General features: G+C 40.9%; 2 protein-coding genes across 4 annotated transcripts in view; one reads left to right on the top strand and one right to left on the bottom strand.

The window, feature by feature from the left end:
- LOC146858829 (uncharacterized) overlaps positions 1 to 22,863 on the top strand; it is a 49,039-nt gene extending 26,176 nt beyond the window's left edge. The window contains exons 2-3 of one of the 3 annotated variants that reach the window (XM_085649418.1): positions 1,702 to 1,858; positions 22,469 to 22,863. In XM_085649418.1, coding sequence (XP_085505544.1) covers positions 1,702 to 1,858; positions 22,469 to 22,521 — 210 coding nt within the window. In that variant the 3' untranslated portion in view covers positions 22,522 to 22,863. Of the gene's footprint in view, positions 1 to 1,701; positions 1,859 to 16,554; positions 19,653 to 22,468 lie in introns of those variants that run through there. The other 2 variants (XM_085649416.1, XM_085649417.1) reach the window with 2 other exon arrangements.
- LOC146858828 (uncharacterized) overlaps positions 1 to 23,655 on the bottom strand; it is a 1,229,505-nt gene that overhangs the window by 501,827 nt on the left and 704,023 nt on the right. The window lies entirely within an intron of this gene.

Below are 23,655 nucleotides of genomic sequence, written 5' to 3'. Positions count from 1 at the left end.
GTGAAGAACAATAGGGGGTGCTGGTCCGACGGGTCAATGAGAAATGCCTACATGAATCTCGCTGACCAGATTGACTCAATGGCCCACAATAGGCTTGCAACACCAGTTAGACATTGATTTGACTATCGAATTCCTGCCCATGGCACAGTACTCTTATGAGGCTGAACCTGGGAAATTTAGTATTTTTTTTAGTTTTACTTTACTTGTTCCTTTCTTTTATAAAAAGTATAAGCTATTGGCTAGAGCCATGTGCTCTAACTGTGGTTATGAAGAGTGGACACAGGCCAAATACAGACAGTGATGTTCTTCCACAAACGGTTATGAGAGTAATGACTGCATAATAATCAATGTATTGTAACGCATGCTGTGATGTACATTGCGAAAGCTCCTACTCATTGTATACTGCAAATATGCTATGACGTATTTTATACAGTGCTTGTAATGGAAAACCAATAAAGAAAGTTTAAAAATAAATCCTGAGCTGGATACCCCGGGCTTAGGCACCTCTGTACAGACGTTGGTCTTGACCTAAACCGCGGGCTGCGTCAGGTCCAGAGCCTCTGCCACCCTCCAGGTCACCATCGCAGAAGAAGCCCCTTCCTCCAATGTGTCACAAAAGACGCCACCAGTAACTAATGGTAGTGCTAGATCTTGTAAGAGTGAGAAGTGAGTACCCAGATGTTGATGTCCTGTGTCTCCCATGCCCTGTATTAACTGGAGGAATGAATACTCTCTGGGTCACAGCAAACTGTAAAAAGGGGAATTAGAGGATATAAGACATACCAATGAAGACTTGGAATCCACATAGATGTTCACAAGGCACCCCCCACCCCCTTGATTTCACAATCTCCGAAGCTTTCAGTGATTCTGAAAATACAATGAAAGCTCTTACCTTTTCTGATTTTCTCTGATATCAATTGCAACAAAATGTTAACAACACTTTCACTGATTCTGACCCAAATCGTCGCTCTTTCCGGCTGACATCCTGAACTCAAAACTATATATCCAATGCTTAGAAGTATATTGACTAAAAGAATAAATTAATCACTACCTTGTTATGCATTCATAAGTAATTTTGTTTTCCTTTCTACTGACCTAAACATCCACTGACATCCACTGATAATGATACCTTGTTAATCCTCAACTTGAAGAAATTACTTCATTCCTATACTTCAAGGAACAGTAACAAACTAAACAGTTGTGGCCAGTGCAGGTAAGAGGAGTGGGGCGGTGTGGCGGGGAAGGAGGGAGTCGACAGACGAGGGAAAATAAAAAAATAAAAAATAAAAAAACACTTACCTTGCACTTGCTGCATCGCCGAGATGGCGATGTGGCGAGTGCAAGGTAAGTGGTTTTCTTTTTCTTTTTTTTCCCTCGTCGTCGTCTGTCAACTCCCACCCCGCCCCACTGCCCCCCCACTCTTACCTGCACAGGCCACAACTGAAACCAAACTGGTTAGAATTCTGTATTTTGTCTGTTGACTTCAAAGTCTCTTTGTTTTCTTGTACTTGTCTTTTTCAAAAGAAAAAATGAATAAATCCTACAAAATCTGGAGCAAAAGGTCAATTTGGTATTCCAACATAAACATAAAGCCAGGAAGATCAGCGGAAGTGTTTTTTATATGAAATGAAATATGTGTCTTATCATATAGCGAGGGAATGGATTGCTGTTGGTAATCTCTCTCTTACTTGTTTTTTACAGCCGACTGTGACCAGGAATTTACAGGTACTATGGAGGTTGCTGCCACATGCAATTACCAGGAAACTGCAGATCATACAGAGGTTGCTGCCACACACAAGGAGTCTTCCTCATAACTGCTTGCCAGAAACAGGGAGACAGCCTCAGCAGAAAAGTGAAGGTAAGTCTTTTCTCTATTATAAGCCAAAATGGCAGGCGGATGCGGGCTCCCAAGCGTGCCTTTTATTTATGCACTCGGGAGCCCGAGCGTGTCTTTGTGAAGGGGGAGGGTCCGACGCTGAAGGCTAAGGATCGCTAGACCACATTCCCTGCCCCAGCGTGTCCCTCCCTAGGGGCTATGATCCTGAACTCGGGATTTGCGGCAGCAGCCTCTACGCATAGCCACTGTTAGCGGAGAAAGGAGGCCAGTGTCTGGTGAGGTGTCCAGACCACTGGTCTCAGCCAAGTCCTTGTAAAAGGTGTCCTTGGCCATAGACTTTGCAAGGGGGTCGGAATAACCATAGAGATCCTCAGATCCCCTCCATTTGTGTTTTTCAGTGGGTCCTTCAGGGAAATAGGTCTCCATCTACGATTCAGGCAGTATGGGTCTGGTCAGCACTGGAGCCAACGTCGTGTGACAACTGCCTGGCTCTGTATCGGAGTCAGGAACAGTGCCACTGGAAAGGTCCCCAGAGGAGGTCACAAAGCCCCGGCCAGGGCTGATTCGGATCCGCTAACGGGTCTTGAGGGGCCAACTGGTGCCCAGGGCAGACCTGCTGGCAGAGCTCCATTTGAAGACCCTTCCGAACCCATGGGGCACAAAGGCGCTACAGAGGGGTTCGGCCGCCCAAGTATGAGGCTCATGGTCTCATAGAATTCACAGAGTAGGGCAGGAGTCGCTCTAACTCCGGGAAACTCAGGAAGCAAGAAGCAGACCCAGTATCAAACGCTGACTGCACAGGAACATCCTGTGAGCAGGGCCTGGATTTGTGGTATTGCACCCTAGTGTCGTCCGCAGAGTGGGAGAGATGCAGAGAAGTAATTGCTCAAAAGTTTCCTGATCCAGTTTGACCCTTGGGGAATATTCTATGGTAAGGAACATGTGGCTGGAAGTCTCTATCAAATATGCCACTTTCAGAAAGTAAGCATTTTCTTGTTCTTGTTTCTTTGTCCTAACAATTTGTGCCTTCTGCCAATGTCCTAGGTCACATGTCTGTGAATGGCTCTGCTGTTGGGGTGTGTGTATTGCTTAAAAATAGTGAGACAAAGGGGAATTAGGTGTGGACAGGATGGGCTATACTGGATAATGACAGGGAGGAGCTGCACCCAGCCCCACTGGCACTTCATATGACTCTCTCTCTCACACACACACACACACACACACACACAAAAACACACACACACATCTGACACCAAGCCTGCAATGTATTTTGCCACTCCAGATGTCTTAGGTCTTGACAGTGAAAAGTAAGAACTTTCCAGAACCAGATATTGGGGTAGGGCAGGTTGTCCCCCCACACAAAAAAGCTGGCACCAAGCATAAATATTGGACCTCCAGAGCCACTCATAAGAACACTCCAGGACCTGTGGACATAACAGAAGAAGGACTGCCCTGCTACCAGAGGATTGCCTTGCTGTCTGCGAAGGACGACTGGATCTTCTTACCTTCATCCTAGCTAAACTGGATGACTTCAAGGGTGAGTTACTGACCCCATGTTGGAGCTATGGGAATATTACACACTCCAGAGGCCTCCATGCAACTACCTAGCTGACCTGTTGAAACTGCATCTGCCTGTGGACTGCAGGCCTCTGCTGGAGTCAGTTTCTGATCCCCAAGGGATACCCTCCCAGGTCCCGGCCCCTTGGCTGTCATCAGTTTGTACTCTTTCTAAAAAGAAAAAGTGAAATTCTGAAGTTCGGGCTCCTCACGATGGCGAATGGGCCCCTTCCTGCTGAGGCTCTGCTACCAACCACAATCAGCAACATGAGATCTGCACTTCACACTACAGCAACAAAGCCCAAGGTAACTGCCAATACGAAGCAACAGCAACGGCTGTCTGCGATGCCCAATGGGGTATTGGCACGCCAATGGCGACAGCCCACACTGCCCCCTCTGCTCTTCATGCTACAGCAACGACCATCCCCGATGTTCTCCCTGCTCCTCTTGGCCTCCTCTACTGCACACAGAACTTTTGAGGCCGGATTTTGAGAAAGTAACTCTTTCAGCAGGACCAACCTAGTCCCTGTACCCTCTTCCAACTCAGTAGCATCCTTCTCCTTGCACTTCCCCTAGAGGCATAAGTAACATAAGTGCATGAAATGAAAAGAGTCCCATGCACTCCTATTATGGCCAGCAAAGTTACATTAGTTAGTTGCTTGCATTTGGAACGTTGGCACCCTTGTTACTTCCACCTCATTGCCCTTGCTTTGGGCATCCATCCCTTTACCATAGCACCCACTTTTCAGCTGATACGTTCTAATCTCGTTCCCTACTACCGACTGTCCCTCTTGTCTGCTATCCACTATCTACAGTCACTCATTATACCACCAGCGAATAGCAATTTGTTCCTCTTAACTCTACCGCAACCTTCCCTTGCCTCTAGCTTACTCCCAGCTCCTCCCTAAATGCACCTGGTCCAGAGAAATATAGCACCATACCACACACCACCCAATGCCATGCAATACGATATCATGCAGCAGCAAGCCTCTCTTCTCTGTTCAAAACCATGTAACACAACAACACATATTTTGCAACTTCAGCACATTGTATCTCATCATACAATACCTCAACAGACACCACACAAAACCATGCAAGCCCTCATTACACTACATCACCCTGACAACACTCTCCAACATACCACCCATAGGACTGCTTATCACATAATACAATACACCACATGACACCAAATCACACTACCCCGAGAAAATAAATCTCCACCAATACACAATCTAACACAGCCACCTATCTCATGATGCAGAATCATCTTGCCACACATTACACCAAACCACATAACACTGCACCATATTGTAAAACAAGCATCTTCTCTCCATTTAATAACCACATTACATTGCACATAATATGACACCAGAAGGTAGTACATCATACTTGCAATACGATATCATGCAGCAGCAAGCCTCTCTTCTCTGTTCAAAACCATGTAACACAACAACACATATTTTGTAACTTCAGCACATTGTATCTCACCATACACTACCTCAACAGATACCACACAAAACCATGCAAGCCCTCATCACACTACATCACCCTGACAACAGTCTCCAACATACCACCCATAGGACTGCTTATCACATAATACAATACACCACATGACACCAAATCACACTACCCCGAGAAAATAAATCTCCACCAATACACAATCTAACACAGCCACCTATCTCATGATGCAGAATCATCTTGCCACACATTACATCACACCACATAACACTGCACCATATTGTAAAACAAGCATCTTCTCTCCATTTAATAACCACATTACATTGCACATAATATGACACCAGAAGGTAGTACATCATACTTTCAACACAAAACTCTACTCATTATATAACATACACTGCCACGCCATACAACACCACCACATCACACCATCTGAAACCTCACTGCACCATCCCCCATTGGTCAACAATCCACAACACACCACTGTCGTACGGCTTATACTTCCCAGGTAAAACTGTGTGTTTGTTGGACAACATAAATGTTAGGGGTGTGCCAGGCTGATTCCATGCACACCCTCAGGATATGTTGGCCTGTAGTTCTGCTAGCTCATAGTGCACCATCTGCACCCCAAACCCAATCAAGTAACAAATGGATTATGCAACCTCAGAACATGACAACCCTGACTTCCCAAGAAAATTATGTTAACAGATCTAGAACACTTTTGTTTGGTTACTCATGCATACCCAAAGAAATACACAAGCAATACCTAGAAAGGAGTTTCAATATTTATTGAAGCTTCGTGATTCTTATATATAATATGTGTGCTGCGATAATCAGTAGAATTAAACAAAATAGCGTAATTAGCATTATGAGAATGGTGAAAATGATAAAGAATTCCACCATAGTGCTATAACAGGTGATATATGCTGGCATATAAGTACTGAGTTATAGAGTACTCGTGCCAAGCGCTTCCTAACCTAGTTTGCCTAGGGTGGGTGATCTGTCAAATCCCTATTGAGTTGTCTAACTCCCCATTACCTGTGGGTATGTGTCATCAGGCCGCCCGTTTTGGTCTTAAGATGGACATCCCTCTCCGCAGGGTTAAACAGGAATCGGCTGGGTTGGAATTCCGTCAGGCAGCAACTTCTTAGTGTCAACAAAATGCTCATCTCCCTTAAACAAGGATGCAATGCTGTATATACAATAACAACACCCATGTTGACGTGCCAAACCCCCAGTCAGGCCTCTATTGTTTATCCTCTTGTGATAGCTTCGTCGTCTACCGGACAAAAGTAAGCAACAACTTTATCTCTTGTGCAGAATGCTCAAGGTGTTGTGATAGTGTGCCTACGAAGTGGAAATGTAAACAATTCAGTTTCAATAAATATTATCCTGCACAGACATGTAAGGAAATGTATGTCAAATGTCGCCGTGTAAAAAAGAAGGCAACTTAAACACAAGCTTGTAAAATGGTGGTGTTTAGAACTGGGCCTATCCTAACCATGTGACACCCACTCCTCGGACGTGAGATGATACAAGCTATCCAAACTATGCTAAAACATAGGGTAAAAATATCCATAAAAACCGAAAATCATAAAGAGCATTTTGCTATTTTAAACCTAGAGCATAACGTAAGCCAAGGTGTTAAAATATTAAAATTGAGCAACCGTTAAAAAAGGTAACCATTTCAAAATCAAAGCCGAATTAAAAGGTTTCCATGACTCGAAAATGTCAGAATGTTTACATATTCTGAGAGGTAGATGGAACACTGCTGTTCCCAGCAACCACAGATGATGTTAACAGAGGCACCCATTGGGGCAGATCCATAGAGAAAATGTGTTCCAATCCATCCCTTTCAGCAGCTGTTGCCGAAGGAAGAGCAGCCAGTGCGGAAACAGGAGCTGAAGCATCCCAAGAGGGCTTGTAAAATGTGTTCAGAAGTAACTGTAAGCGCCAAGGACACTGATACAAGTGAGACGTTAGGGGGCCCATCAGTAAGTCTATGTCAAAAGGTTGAACCTATTGCGTTCCTAGGCATATGTCTAGGGCACACTTGAAAGTGCACAGCAGAATACGGGCTGCATGCAGTATAGCCATACAGGCTAAAAGGGCAAGAACCAATGAACATTGAGTTCATGAAGCAAGGGTGCGCAGTTTCTCTAAGACTTGTCTTGCAAAGATCTTCTGTGCATTATCAGTTAAACTAATCGGTCTATAATTTGAGGGGGCACAAGCATCACCCTTTTTGTATATCATTATGATTTCTAATCCTGGTGAGGAGCAGAAATCATAATGATATACAAAAAGGGCGATGCACGTTCCCCCTCAAATTACAGGCCGATTAGTTTAATTGATAATGTACAGAAGATCTTTGCAAGACAATTCTTTAAGAACCTGCTAGAATGGATGGACTCCAATAAAATTATGTCATCTTTTCAAGCTGGTTTCCGACCAAAGATCGGTACTTCCGATTAGATTTTTAGACTCTCCACATTATATTGGAAATATGTCCTATTATGCTACCAGAAGCTCTATGTGGCATTTGTAGATCTCAGAGCTGTATTTGACCTTATTCCACGTACCAATTTGTGGCGTGTTTTGTCAAATGTGGGGGTTTCTGGAAATTTGATAAATCTGTTGACTAAACTTCATGAAAATAACTTTGCCCAAGTTCGCTGTGGTCAATAGGGTGAATTAACAGAACACATCCCTATTCAGTGTGGTGTGCGCCAAGGGTGTGTTCTCGCGCCAACGTTATTCACCCTATGTATGTACGATGTAGTGGACACACTGGAAAACTGTAGAAATTACTCCCCTGCTCTAAACAACAGAAAGGTTCCAATTCTTTTATTTGACGACGATTCTCTCCTTATGAGGCTCCAGCTCCTGATCGACAAATTCCTAGGTTTCTGTAGATCTAGGAGCTTTGAGCATAATGTAAATAAGACCAATTATATAGTACTTGGAAAGGGAGTGATTAAAATTTCTGTTATTCATGTTAGCAGCGAAGCCATAGAGAGGGTGCACAGCTCTGATTGTCTAGGGGCTGGACAACTTAGTAAGAGCACAATGCTAATTGAACATAGATCAAATGTTATCATTAGAATGCACAAGCAAACTAGCTCACGCACGGTGTCACCGGCCTTAGAGGTCTGTCATGATAAGGCACAAGGTGCAGCGCTTAATGGTGCCGTACCTGGGGTGCGCTGACGTCCATTCCTTATCCATAGCTGAAAATAAATTTGTGAGGAAGCTAGTTTCCGTTTCAACCAGCTCCCCTCTTACTCCATTATATTTTGATCTGGATCTAAAATGAATTGCAGATTCTGTATTAAAACCATTATAGTATTGGGTTTGCCTTTTGCTCACATCCAAGCTAAGAGTCTACAGAGAATCCCTTACAGATTTATTAAAAGCATTGGGTGTTATGACAGTACCTTGGGCTACATTTGTTTTTAATTGGTTGAGAGAGTTGGGATTGCCGACCTCAATGTCTTGAAAACACACTATTGGGCATATATTTATGAAGGTCATACAAGCAGCAGTTCAAATGGCTCACTGACCAATATGTTTTTGGATTTTAAACCTTTTCCACTTTTCAAACAATTTCTAGATTCAGTTTCATCACCCATAGCCAAATGTTTGCATAATTCGTTTTCGTTTTGGTACCCTCCCACAAAGATCATTTATTTATAAATCGAACAAGGGCTCAGCTTCTCGTATCTGCCCAGCTTGTGGCCTGGGTAATGAAAATAAGACACATATATTGTTCTTAATCCCAGAGTATCTTGGGTCCCACCGCAAATGGATCCGTCCAATATGTCGGGATCTGAGTATAACCAGATAACTTGTAGCCAATAGAATTTTAAAAAGTGACCCTTCTCCTGAAACAGTTTTTGTTGTGAGTAACTTTCCACAGGCCGTCTGGTATAAGAGAAGTAAAATTATAACAGCAGTAGTTTAGCGACTATATTTATATATAAAGGAGTTGGACTAACGACTAGGGCGGTCGACCTAGAATCTGGGGAACCGGGTTCGAGTCTCGGCAATGACATTTAACATCCTGTGATTCTGTGCAAATCGCTTAATCTCCCCGTGCCTAACAAAAATGAATGTGTCCTCATGTAACGCAACTGGTGCTATGTAAAGCACTCTGATACCCGATACCTTTAGGTCAAGTTCGCGCTATATAAAACTTCGTAAAATAAAAAATATTTGAAACAGTTCTCAACTTTTTCAAAGTCACAATTTTTTTACTTATTTGAACTTTCATGAAATGTATAAAGAAATTGTTGTCATAAAGGGATGGAATTGTTTTGGTAAAGATTTTATTTATTATTATTAGATTATTAGATAGGTTTTATGGTCGCTCTGATGTTTTTAAAATTGACATGGATATTTGCTGTTGTATGTAATATTTTAAAATTTGACACACTGTGATTGTATTGTGAATGTATATGTTGATGGTTCATGGCAACCCAATAAAGTACTACTACTACTACTACTACTGTATCATGTGTTCACAACACAGGAGCACATGTGGAAGTGCCAGTCTCGACAACCAGGAATAGGACCAATGGAAGACCTCCAAAAACACTTCCAAGCACGGAGTGTATGAATGATGGAATAACTCCAAAGACAGTGCTAACCAACCCAGAGCCAATTGATTTGAAAACTGTGCTATTCCTGTGGTATTAGACATGTTAAAAATGCGGCGCTCAAGCTCCTCAAAATGTAGTGGGAAATTAGTGCAGAGTAGCAACTGTATCTCAGAAAAAGATCTTGCGACTTGGAGATAAAATGTCCCCTTTGCAGATGTTAAGGTTATCAATCTGCTCATAGCATCAAAGTGCACATTCGAAAGTTTTATTGAAGACCAAAATGTTCCCTTCCTACCCGTGGAGACAGGTGGTAACAGTGCCTGTGTGCAACAGGTTACGACTGCCGAAGCCGTTACCAGATAGACAATAACTGATTTCATGACACAGCAGCTCTGATCGTTCAACATCAAATAACTGCCATTCAAGAGCAATCTGAAAACCAGACGAATCACAGCAGCTGGAGAACCTTTCAGATAGCAGGACAAATTTGCCATGGATGCATTACATGCACCATGAAGTGAAACTTCCCTACATACCAAGGTATGCCCTAAAGTACTCTTGCAGTCAGTCCTGCTAAGTAAAACTTCAGTCTCACCATTCCTACAGTGGTATCTAAAAGGTAATATCTATGACTCGTGCACATATCCTTCTCCTATTGCCTCGTATCTGACAACTTGATGGTGTTGTAAACAGTTTTGGAAGTGAAATGTCGGCATTGGCAGAGAAGTAAACTCATGGATTTTTGTAATCCACTGAAGGTATTTCTGAAACAGTAAATGATAGTTTTAAATGGTCTACCCTGAGCACACTGTAGTAATTTAATCAAACAGTTCTGATTTAATTTGAAATCTTCACACGTTGTTCTGAAAGTCCATGTTTTTTATTTTTCAAATTATTCAGGTCGCGTCGTCACAGCTTATTGTAATACAGTTCTTCACAAAAACTGCCTTGTAGTACAATTTTTCACACAAAGGAGCCAACACGTGTTTCGTTGTGTGCAGTTACGCACTATTGACTTCTTCAGGGCTGATAAGTAATTACAGAACTCCACTCAGGCGATTCTCCCATGAAAAATACTGGTTGGTCAGTACCTTTACACTTGCTGAATACTATCTTTGCAAGCGAAGTAAAATAATGTAAATAAGACTCTGTATCCTGATTTCCACGTATTAATAATCTGATAGCGTAGGGTACTGTCTTATGGTGGGTTCACCTCAATTCCTCGTGTAAAGTAGCTGGTATATTAAGAAGTCACCAGGTCACACGTTCATGACCACAATAAACGGGGTACTCCATCCAAGACTCCAAATTGTTGCCGTACACCCTTGATAGTTTCTTCAGTCTTTCAATCTGTAACACAGTACACATTGCGTCCTTTCTTGCCGTGATGGTTTGTTGTTATGTTAGATTATAAAGTAAATACAAGCTAGTGGCATTAAGGTGTGACCAAGGTACACGAACGGCATGAAGTGTCTGAAGAGTCCAGCTTAGTAACATGATTGATCTAAGCTGTGACTGCCCATGTTGTAAAGAGGACATGTAATTCTGTATGATGTCTATTGCAGACGACGTTACCCAGAAAGTAAATCCTAGTAGACAATGTAGTATACCATTATCAGATACTGCTAGAACCTTTTAAAAATGTGCCCTATCAATTTTGCGCGCTCTCTTCACTTCGCAGTACATTGCATACCAGAAGCACTTTTCACATGGTTTTCAGGGACCTAATGAAAAGCCCTCTAGTCCCTATTTCATCAGAAAGAAGGGACAAGTGTTGTTTCACCTGAGACAGTGTTAAGGTTTTTAGACAATTTAGGCATAAGTTTCTAAAACTGTAAGCCGTTACAACTCCAGAGTGTTGTGTCTAGGTGAACGTAGGTCGGGCCTACCGATCTTAAAGCCTTTGGTGTCACCTAGGAAAAGCGCCTGACGTCCATTAGTATCTAACAGCCACACTACCCATCTCCCCTGATTGGTCCCTGATGATTTGTATGAACCATTGCGAAGAATGGTATCTAATATTTCCTTCATGTAATTTGTGAACCATTGCCAGTTTGCAAAATTTGCAAATGTGGGAATTTTTGGTGTATTTAAATCTTTTATCTTAGCCAAGCAAAGACATGATATTTGGTGCACAGTTTTGTTCAGGAAAATCAGTTGATGTGTTATCTGGCATGCTCTAAATATAGTCTCGTTCCCCTGAACCTGCCAATCTTTAGTTCCCAAAATAGATTTTAAATCAATAGTGTCTCTCCAAAATGCAAACCCCTGTGTGGATAGCTAGGAAAGAAAAGATGCAGAATATATCAGCTTTGTATCAGTGAGCATATTTTTCTTTGCTGGTGATGGTGTGAGCCTTTAATAATAAGACCCTGGGTCTGCTGTATTCTGACTAACAAAATACGCAAACTTCTGTCCAAATGTTTATGAACTACCCAGCGGTGGTGTAGGGTTGTGTTCCCATTCTTTGTAATTAAATACGGCACGTGAAGTACTTGCTTCATGCAAGAAATGATGACCATAATGTTGAAAACAGAACATTTCATCATAATTAGTCATACATATCATCAGAGTTAAAACAGTGGAATACTGTAGATCTTCTAGCATTTCATACACTGTATCGATGTCCATATCATTGGAAATAGCAATATGGGTGGCAATGTCATTCCATGAAATGCGACATACATTTGGTATTTGCAAAAGTTCAGTTGGACCAAATATATCATACAATAAGCTATCCTAAACAATGCCATCAAGAACCCGAACAGCAGAAATGTTCACCAGGGAAAGGTTTCTTCACACTTTGTGTGATGAAGAATGTGGTGTTAAAACCAAGTTCACAAGTTGCACAGCAGAGTGTTCTGGGAGATAGTGTTCGTTCAGAAGCAAGAAAAAGACTGTCACAAAACCAATCCAAAGGACTAGGAAATGTAACAAAATTGTAATCCACAGGTATAGAGATGGAGGAACAAAGTACATCTTCTTCAGCCAAAAGTAGAATACATGCAATCTACCTCGTAGGGTTGGAAGCGGAGGTGGGTCGGACAAATCAAAAGAAAAGTCATCTAAGAGGACAAAGTTGCCTGAGACTATTTTGGTAGCCCTTGAGGCTGCGTAGAACTGGGATTTGACTTGAATTGTGGTACATTGATGTAAACACCATCTGTGTTGAGTTTCAGAATTTAAATGGGTTTCCGTACATGTTAATTGTATGGTAGTTGTTGATGTAGCAGGTAGAAGTGCCATTTCATTATGAGCTATAACCAGCCAGGGAGAAGAAGCTGCATCACTGGTCAAAGCTTCCATCAGGACTTCCTGCAGTGTAGTAAGAGGAGACAGGTAACCACGCAGGAGCCCATGTGGCCTACTGTGTAGTATCGGGCACATATTGTGGTTTGATGAGATCTAATGACACAAATCTCTTGTTTTTGCAGCCAGCAAGGGGTGGTAAAAGTATAGTTCTGGTCATTTAAATAGCCAGGACAGGTGCAGGCACTCTGCAAGATGGCTCAAATTCTTTCTTGTCCAAGATCTTCTCCGAACTAGTTTGCTAATCTCGGGGATCCAACCAGGAGTTTCTGGCACTTCCTTCACTTCACCAGCGGCGGTACATTTGGCTTGAATGTTTTCAGTGCGTCACAGAAGCCATTTAGTTCCTGTAAAACATCCAAATGTTCAATGATGTCAAATGGTGTTCAAGCCACCACTGTACTGGAACTGTTGAGGTCTGGCACCCACATCTTAACCCCAAACAGGATCTCATAGGGAGTCCGACCACCCAGGGATTTTCTAGGCAGATTGTTGAGAGCTTTCTGGACCACATATAGATGATGGACCCAACTGCGGCCTGAACCTAGTACCCTAGCTGTTAAAATTGCTAAGTCCTGGTTCTTCCTCTCCACTACAGTGTTTCCCTCTGGATGATAAGGGAGGAGTACAGCATGGTCACAACCAATTTTCCCATGGTGTCTTTGTAAGCCTTAGAGGCAAACGCCGGAGCCTGGTCCAAATGGAATGTGATAACAGGGTATGTCCCAATGAAGACTTGCAGATCTTTTACAACAGTTCGGGGATCAGCTGATCACTGTGGCCAAACCCATAGGAATCAAGAGCAGGAATCCACAGCAACCAAGATATATTTGTAAGTTCCATCTGATTGTAAGGAGTTGCAATGGTCTAGATTAACAAGAGCGAGAGGCTTGTTCTAAATCAATAGAGGTGTCTGTGGTGGATGTGCTATGGTGGAACCCTTCATCTGATGGCAGATGTCACATTGAAGGACAAAGTCCCAAGTTTGTTTATATAGACCTGTAGCTGCCACCCCTGCCTGTGCAGATGTCAGGAACTCATGTGCAGCTAGGATAAAACCTAACCTGCGATCTGAATATGGTATTACTCTATCACCCACTCCGGGAATATGAGCAAATGGTATGCTTTGCGCACTTAACTGGTTGGAGTATTTAGCTGGAATGCCTTTTGTCAAGTGGGTGTCATCGCATAAAGTGTTGACAACCGTCATAATGTCTCTACCTATCCTCGCACTACAATGAGTAATAACAGTGACAGCAGCAGTTTGCACTGTTGCTTTTGCTGCTTCATCAGCCATGGGTTTCCTTGCAACGTGTATTCCTAAGTGTTGATGACTCCAGGTGTTAATCACGTGAGTTTGTGGCAAGCATTCTTTCATCTCTGCCACTTGTCCCCAAGCGTTTTGTGCTTTATGGTGTACCCTTTGGAATCCTTGAATCCATTCTGGCTCCAGTAGTGTAGATACTCACAGTATGAATGGACACAACTTATGACACAATATATACAAATCGCACACCATCTGTGTGAAGAATCCAGGATCCATATTCTCAAGTGCCAGAATTAGAGCTCTGAGTACAGCTAGCTGTGTTGTGCAGTCACCAATTGACTGTAAGTCTTTTTAGTGTGGAATTCTGCATTCTACCCTTAATAGTGACACATGCTGCAGAGTTTTAGTGTTTTCTCCCTACAGCAGGCTGTGCAGAACCATCATAGATAATGTATTCATACTGATCATGAGGAATGACTTAAGGGGTATTCATTTTTGTATTGCAGGTATGCTTGTGTTTGTAGTGTAGTGTCAAATCTGTAGTCTACATCTGTTGCCGTGAGAGAGTTGGCCCACTATATTCATCTTGGATGAAATGCTTTTGCTTTGGGAACACTGGCTTTTGTGACAGCCTCTGAGGTTGGCACTGGAGTCACAATGATTATTAGTTTCCCCTGAGCCAATTCTCTCTCTCTCACCAGAACAGTCTGTACCGCCGTCAGTATCTTTTCTGCTGGTGTAAAAAGCATCTCTGCATTGGTGTATAAATGCGATTTATATGCAATTGGTACAGTCATCTTCATTGAATGTAACAGAGGTATACCCTGATGACCCCGCAATTATACAGATCACCAGGTTTGTTGTGTGAGTAGGTGCTTTGGAGATAGCATGTCAGTTTGTCCTGAACGTAAGATCTGTGTGTGTTCAGTTGACCAATGTGTGCTTGAACAGTCTGGATGAATCAAGACGTAGAGTTGTTTAACCCATTCTGCAAAATCAGGAATGTAAATTCTGTCAAAATTTAGGAATCCTAATATAGATTGAAGTTTCTTCAATGTGTTTGGTGGTTGTAAGAGCGTGCACTTCTCTAAGAAGTGTGTTGCAAGGCTTTTGCCTTCACTTGATAGCTCATATCCCAAAAATACGACAGTGAGATGGCCTATTTTTGATTTCTTAAAATTACATTTGTAGGACATGTGAGCAAATCCCAGAACTATGCAATCTACTCTTGTCAAGTGTGTAGAAAGGACATCATCTGTCAAATATATGTCATCAATATAGGACAATGCCTGGTCGTCAAACTCTTGCAGAAGCTGTCACCGTGCTAAGAACAGCCTGGGGCTATTCTCATACCCTTGGGGTAATCGACAGAACTGTTTTTGAAAACCGAGACTGCTGAATGCTGTCAGATATGTGCTTTCAGGTGCTATATTTTAGCAGAAAAATCTATTCAGGAAGTCTAGAATTTTGATTTTTTTCTGCACTGTGGTGTTCATTAGTGCTGTGCTATAAGTGTTTTGTACACTGAATGCACGTTGATCTGTATTCAGGTTTCTGCGTCTAATACTAAATGATATGATTGGTCTTGTTTCATTACTGTGAAGAAAGAATTATTAATAGGAGAGGTTCAACTTTATTTTACACCTTAGCATTCAAGTTGTGTGAGAATCTCTCTAACTTGTTTCTTATCCTTATTTTTTAAAAATATTTTTGTTTCTGTTCATTTATAATGAACAATAAAAGTGCATGAACATCATACTGATACAGCATCAGATTATTATTCAAACAATATAGTACCGCTACCTTCTACCCTCCCTACCCCTCTTCCACTGTACAGACATGCTTCCCACCTACATGAGCATCTTACGGCAAAGTCCCAACATGTGCTTTACTTCATTATGCGGCATCCCATCTTTTTAGGTCTTTCTCCCATCCCTTGTTCTACTCCCAGCCTGGTCCCCCCTTATCTTCCTGCCTACTATGTCTCCAGCATCCCAGGTCCCCCAGATCTTCTCATACTTTTTCTCAAAACCCCAGCCCTTGTATACCTCTGGTTCGGAATTGTTGCAGCATGTCATACCTCTTCACATTTCCTGAGCGATGGGGATGTCTTGCATCCCCATTTCTGGACTGTGCCCCTCTTCACCACCATATATTCCAGGTTCACCAGACTCTTCTGGTATCTCGTGAGATCTGAGGGTTCCCATATGCCCCACAGGGCCAGTTGGTGCATCAGTTCAATGGCAGCCCTAATCGCTTCCTTTAAGGATTTGGTTACTTGTTGCCAAAACGGGCGTAGCACAGGGCAGTGCCACCAGGTATTGATAAGGGTCCTTTCTGCACCACACTGCACCAAACAGTGTACTCCACTATATATATATATATAGATGACCTAATATTCTTGCTATATAGGTCTTCTAATATCCTTTTAAAAAACAAAGTTCCTATTGATTGTAGAAATTATATGTATGTCTATGTGTTTATAAATTGTCTATACATACCCATTTTTGTTTTTCTTATTTTAGAACTATGTTGGCTTTTTCCTGAAGAAGGCATTCTTATGCCGAAACGCGCGTAGAACATTACAGCTTTCTACTGAAATTACCATCTTTCTCTTTTAGCTTCACAAGCCAGTATATGTATTATCTTCTCCTTGCTATCATGGATTTTGTTGGAAACATTGTTTTGTGCTAGTTATGTCTATATGTGATAATTACAGTTTTCTACTAAAATTACCATTTATCTTTTCGTGCTTTACAAGCCAATATATGCATCATTATTTGCTTGTTATTATATAGTATGTTGGAAACACTGTTTTGTGCCAGTAATGTCTATTCTATATTGTTGTTATTTTCACTGCTTCTTTGCACATATCATCTGATGTTTTATTCAATATAAATAAAATGATCTAAAATCATTTTGATTGTAGTGTGAGTACACTGTCTTAATTAATTAGAATTTTGATATTGTTTCATAATTTTATTAATCATGTTTACTGCCTAGATATGTTATTTTGTTCTTGAACTATTTCCCTGTTCTAGGAGTACCTACTATTTACAGGGGGCCCTTATTTATACCTCAGATTTACCCACAGCTTGTCTGTGCGGGGCTTATTGCTTTCCTTTTCATCCTCTCTGCATGTTGGCCTTCCACTTTCTACCTTCAGTTTTCATTATGGTTCTGTTTTATTTAATTTTTCTTTAAGTTTTCCTCCGTTCAGTCACCCACCATGGATCAACTTAAAACATTTGGTTTCACAGACGAAGAGTTTGCGACCTTGGTAGGCTCCAGCACTAGTTTTGGCACTGCCACCAATACCAACACCAGAAACAATGAGGAAGTTAACCAACTTATATTCCTCAAGGAGAAACTCACCCGGATGCAGGCTCATGGTGAGTTCATGTTACAATATCTTAAAGCAGGAGTAATCCCTCAGGGCCTTAAAATACGTAACATCCCTGGCTTATTCGTGCATATAAGAAAATTCTTAGAAAGATGGACTCAGATCGCGAATAGGTGTTCACGCGATCTAATGATGCTAATAGTCGAAACTGCCAAAGAACTAGTAGCAGATTTAAAAATTGAGATTACTGAATTAGAAGATAAAATTCGTAAAAACAATGCTCTAGATAAGGCTAAAAAGAAATTAGAAGACACAGAAAAAGAATTAGCATTGTTTCAAGAATATTTGTTCAAACGGAAAAATGACAAACCACAGAAAGATATCAGATACTACACACCAGAAAAGACATATCCCTATCTTTCCGAGAATTTCTATAAACACAATCATTACACTAATGACGATAATGCCAGCAATCGCCGTATCCAAACCTTTTCGGATACATCCGACTCTGATGAAGGTCACCCTACGTATAACTACGGTCAATCTGGACAATATAGTAATTTTACTACGAACCCTAATGCTCCCCAACCTTTTTTAGGACAACGAGGAGGCAGGAGAGCCCGACGAAGAGTTCGCTTCCAGACCCAAACGAGGGGAAATTATCAGAGCCCTTAATATCAACATACCAACCAACATATGTTAGAAACACGCAACGCCCAATACTGGAGAAAAGGCCCTTAATGATAGATAAGATATCATCATCACAGAAAGATACTATACCTATCTTTAACCTTTCATCATCCACTCTTGATAATGTGAGTATTACCTTATTATCGAAAGGGCTCTCTTTTGTACCCCATACTAAAACCAACATATTTGAACTATATCAAGACATCATCACTTTCATTAGGGAAATCAGACTTAAAAAGTTCTTTGCTGATAAAGAACCCCTATCTGATGAGATTGACATGATACCCATTGTATCTAACCACTCTACTTTCACCCCCACATTAGAACAACTTGGCCCTGAAGTAGCAGTGTTTGAACATACTGTGCTGAACAAACTAAAAAAAGCCACTCAATTTGCACCTAAACCTACATATAATTTAGATAAAGCTGAATATGATTCCCTCCACAAATTAGCTAATGAAAAATCTTTTACCATCAAAAGCTGCGATAAAGGAGGAGGGATAGTAGTACTCGATACCATCCAGTGTGAGTCTAAAATGAAAAATTTACTTAGTGACTGTAATTTCTATGTTAAAGCACACCAAAATCCTACCTCCAAAGTCATGTCGCAAATTCAACATCTCACCAGACACGCCTTAGACAACGGCCTCATTTGCCCTAAAGAATATGACTATCTAAATCGAGAGGAACCCAAAATGCCTTGTATTTATGGTGTCCCCAAAATACATAAAGATACTTTGGATCCTCCATTTAGACCCATAGTTTCCACTATAGGTTCCATCACCGAACCCCTCTCTAAATACTGTGACAACATCTTGAGACCACACATGATTAATATTCCATCTTACATCATGGATACTGGAGCTATGATTAATGAAGTTGAAAATTTTCCTTTTAATCAAGCCAGACACACCATGATTACTCTTGACATCGAATCCTTATACAGTAACATACCCCAACGTGAAGCCTTAGATGCTGTCTCTTGGTTCATCGACACATACAACATCAGATGTCCCAAAACATTTGTACTACAATGCCTACACATCGTACTCTCAAAAAACAATTTTGAGTTTGGGAACACCTTATACAAACAGATCAAAGGTGTAAGTATGGGGGCTTCGGTAGCTCCATCAGTAGCCAATATATACATGGCCTATTTTGAAATGAAATACATACACAATGACCTTGCGCCTTTCTCAGAGTCTGTCATTCAATGGTCCCGGTACATCGATGACATATTCTTCATATGGATTGACTGTGATGAGAATCTATCCGAATTCCTTCTCTGGCTTAATTTATGTGACACTAACCTTCGGTTCACATCACATACCAGTAAAACTCATGTAGAATTCCTTGATATTATCATTAAGAACAATACCAACATATTTGAGGTCGACTTATTTGTAAAACCTACAGCACGCAATACATTACTACACTTCGATAGCTATCACCCTTGAATTCAACGACAAAGCATTCCTTTCGGACAGTTTTTACGTCTACGACGAAACTGTACCAATATTCGAGACTTTGACACACAAGCCTCCAATTTGAAAGAAAAATTTCTTGTGAGGGGATATCCACACAGACTGATTCGCGAATCCTACAAACGCGCACGATTCTATGACCGTGATTGCCTCTTGAAGGAGAAAACACCCTCGTCCAAAAACCCTTTGGTTTGCATAACCAAACATTCCACTTTGAATAACAAAGTTAGACAAATTATCAATGGTAGCTGGCACATTCTGAATAGCGAACCCGAAACCAAAGAGAAAATTCCTAAACCTCTCTTCGCACATCGCAGAAACAAAAATTTGAAAGACCTTATGACACGCTCTAGGTTCACTGAAACTACACCGATTATTCAGAAAACCATTGATGGGTCAGCACCCATTAAAGGCACATACAGATGTTCCAACTGTAAAGCCTGCGACACTGCAATTGTCGGTGCCACCTACAAGTATTATAGTCATCTTATTACTCCACAACATTTTTCTAACTGCAAAAGTAAAAATGTAATCTACTTAATGATCTGCCCATGTCATCTGGGCTATGTAGGGGAGACAGCTCGAGCTTTTAAGATTCGATACACTGAACATCGTTCAGCTATAAACACATCCAAAACAAATGCCCCTGTAGTCAAACATTGTATCGAATACAAACATACATCTAATGACTTCAAGTGGTTTATCATTGAAAAAATAGAAAGTACTGACAAGTCCAGATCAGAAGAAATACGCAAAAAACGTGAGGTATATTGGATTTTTACCCTCGATACGTGTAAAACGGATTAAATAGCGAAATCCCATGGGAGAACGCTATCCGTTATAACTATCATTAAATCCTTTGATCTCCTATTCTGTTTCCATTATAGCCGCTCCAGATACGCAGAACACTTTTCAATATTTAGCTCCACATTTTTTGATTCATATCTAGTTCCATAATTTCATTTTTACTCATAATTTCTCAATTTTTGATTATTACTTATGTGGGCTATCGCATATCTTTCCTCCCACTTGATCGTTCTCTGTATTGTGGTTATCGCAATTTCTCTCCATACATACTACTTTCATATCACGCTATATATACATGCTTTTTCTGCTTCTTGTAATTAGTGAAGGGAATCCCTTTGCCTTCAATTATCTTTTCTCTTTTTTTATTTATTTTTCAGTCATCCGGTCATTAGATTCTTCTTTCTTCCTGGTTTTTGGACCGTAATTAACACTCACCAGGTTAGCGTTCTAGTTTCCCTACAATCTATTCTGACATGCAGACTTTGTTGGTTACTTCCTGTACACGCTGCGGGAGTCCCACGTATTGATCACGTGAGTTAAACAGCGTCACGCAATAGGCTGCCTCTTCCCTTATATCCATCCTGTCCCCTTCCGTCATTTCCGTGCCGGGTTGGATGATTGTGATGCGAACATTTACATGTATTGAAGTAAGTACTACTCCGCTTTGTAGCGGTTTTGTCGAGTTAGCGCTACTCCAGACCCCTGTTTTTTATCGCATCCATCCCCTTCTTAGAATTCCATTTTGGTTAAATCCAAGTTTGACAATTGTTGGGTCTGTTTTCTTAGCGATGACCATTTCCTGAGTTAGCACATTTCTAGACCCTCGTTTTTTTATCGCATTTATCGCCACTTTTGAATTTCAATTCTGGCTAAATCTAAGTTTGACAATTGATGGGTCTTTTCTGTTAGCGGTGACCAGTTACATTTGTATCCTTTGAAATCCCTTGACATGTTTCATAATTATATTCATTCCATATCTCGTTACAGCTATATACTTTTTACTTGTACTCAACAGTACAGCGGCGGCTTCATCCCCTTATCCCTCGTATCTCTACATAAAGATTTCCGCTGCCATCTACACAGGTAAAATCCAGAGTCTGTCTTCTAGTCATTTCGCTGTAGCTTCACATATCTTGACTTCACATATCTTGACTCAACATTCACTCGCTGCTTTCCTAACCTAGCCCCTGCAACATATATGCGCTATTGCTCAGCACACGAGTTTTGTGTTACTAGTTCTATCCCGGTGATCCTCTTGACACTTTTTAATTGATTCCCTCCAGCATTCAGCAGTCAATTACTACCCAGGCCACCTCATTGCAATTTGTGGCAATTCTGGCGACTTAGGACTACGCGCCATCTTTGGTTGATTGAATCTCCTCCATAGAACTAGAGTTTGCCTAGGTAAATACTCCTTTCTACCTTGTTAGATATTTGACTCTACATTTGAGCAATGCCTGATCATTTTTTCTTTTTACTTAACCTTGACAGAATCTCCCAGGATGTTTGTTCTAGACCTTATATAGATCCTATTGTAGGACATCTTGGTCGTGTGTTTCTCCGTACATCATCAGACCCTGGATATGCAGCATCCTTTCACCGCATTTGCAGCTTGTTAACCTTATCCTGATAAATTTCTTTCTCCACATGAGACACAGTAGGTAATTGGTGCCCATATTTAATTATAATCTTATCCCTTTGGTGACTGGCTTTTCTTTGAACTCCAATCCAGCCACACATACACTGTTTTTGGTTTTATTTTCTCCACACTGTAGCACAGAGGTGTCTTATTCTTATTCTTAGACAGCTTTTTTCTTCTAAATTTCATCATTCTACCCTTTTATTCTTTTCTGATGCACTATATTAGTAACTCGTTCCCAACATTGGGTTTCTTTTTTCTTTTCTGTATGCCAACTACAAACTTGTGAATGTTTTTTATTCAGATACAGTGTACTCCACTATATATATATATATATAGATGACCTAATATTCTTGATATATAGGTCTTGTAATATCCTTTTTAAAAAAAAGTTCCTATTGATTGTAGAAATTATATGTATGTCTATGTGTTTATAAATTGTCTATACATACCCATTTTTGTTTTTCTTATTTTAGAACTATGTTGGCTTTTTCCTGAAGAAGGCATTCTTATGCCGAAACGCGTGTAGAAAATTACAGCTTTCTACTGAAATTACCATCTTTCTCTTTTAGCTTCACAAGCCAGTATATGTATTATCTTCTCCTTGCTATCATGGATTTTGTTGGAAACATTGTTTTGTGCTAGTTATGTCTATTTTATGTGATAATTACAGTTTTCTACTAAAATTACCATTTATCTTTTCGTGCTTTACAAGCCAACATATGCATCATTATTTGCTTGTTATTATATAGTATGTTGGAAACACTGTTTTGTGCCAGTAATGTCTATTCTATATTGTTGTTATTTTCACTGCTTCTTTGCACATATCATCTGATGTTTTATTCAATATAAATAAAATGATCTAAAATCATTTTGATTGTAGTGTGAGTACACTGTCTTAATTAATTAGAATTTTGATATTGTTTCATAATTTTGTTAATCATGTTTACTGCCTAGATATGTTATTTTGTTCTTGAACTATTTCCCTGTTCTAGGAGTACCTACTATTTACAGGGGGCCCTTATTTATAACTCAGACTGTGCCCCTCTTCGCCACCATATATTCCAGGTTCACCAGACTCTTCTGGTATCTCGTGAGGTCTGAGGGTTCCCAAATGCCCCACAGAGCCAGTTGGTGCATCAGTTCAATGGCAGCCCCAATCGCTTCCTTTAAGGATTTGGTTACTTGTTGCCAAAACGGGCGTAGCACAGGGCAGTGCCACCAGGTATTGATACGGGTCCTTTCTGCACCAAACTGCTGGAGGCACAGAGTGCCCTTGGCCTTCCCAATTCTGTAAATCAGTGTGCTGGTGTAGTATGTTCTGTGTAGCAGTTTTAGTTGGATTAGCCAGAAACTGGTCTTAATGACCAATTCTGTTGGGAAACCCAAGCCTCCTACCAGTCCTTGTCAACGGGTTCCCCTATAACCTGTTTCCATCTGTCTTTAAGGTGTGTCAGTGTCCTCTGGGTGTTCTGCATTGATGTACCATAAGTCAAAGATATCAGTTTATGTTGTACCTGCCCATCCTATAAACACCTCTTTATCTATGTTACAGGTTAATGCATGTCTCAGCTGTCTGTATTTTAGCTATTGTGTGCTCGGCATCTGAGACTATCATTGTAGATGAGCAAAGGCGAAAACCCCATTAGCGTCCCACACCTCT

This window comes from Triturus cristatus, chromosome 3_2 (genome assembly GCF_964204655.1).
Source record: "Triturus cristatus chromosome 3_2, aTriCri1.1, whole genome shotgun sequence".
Lineage (NCBI taxonomy): Eukaryota > Metazoa > Chordata > Amphibia > Caudata > Salamandridae > Triturus > Triturus cristatus.
Note: the sequence above shows the minus strand (reverse complement) of the source record. Positions and strands in the feature narration are given on the sequence as shown.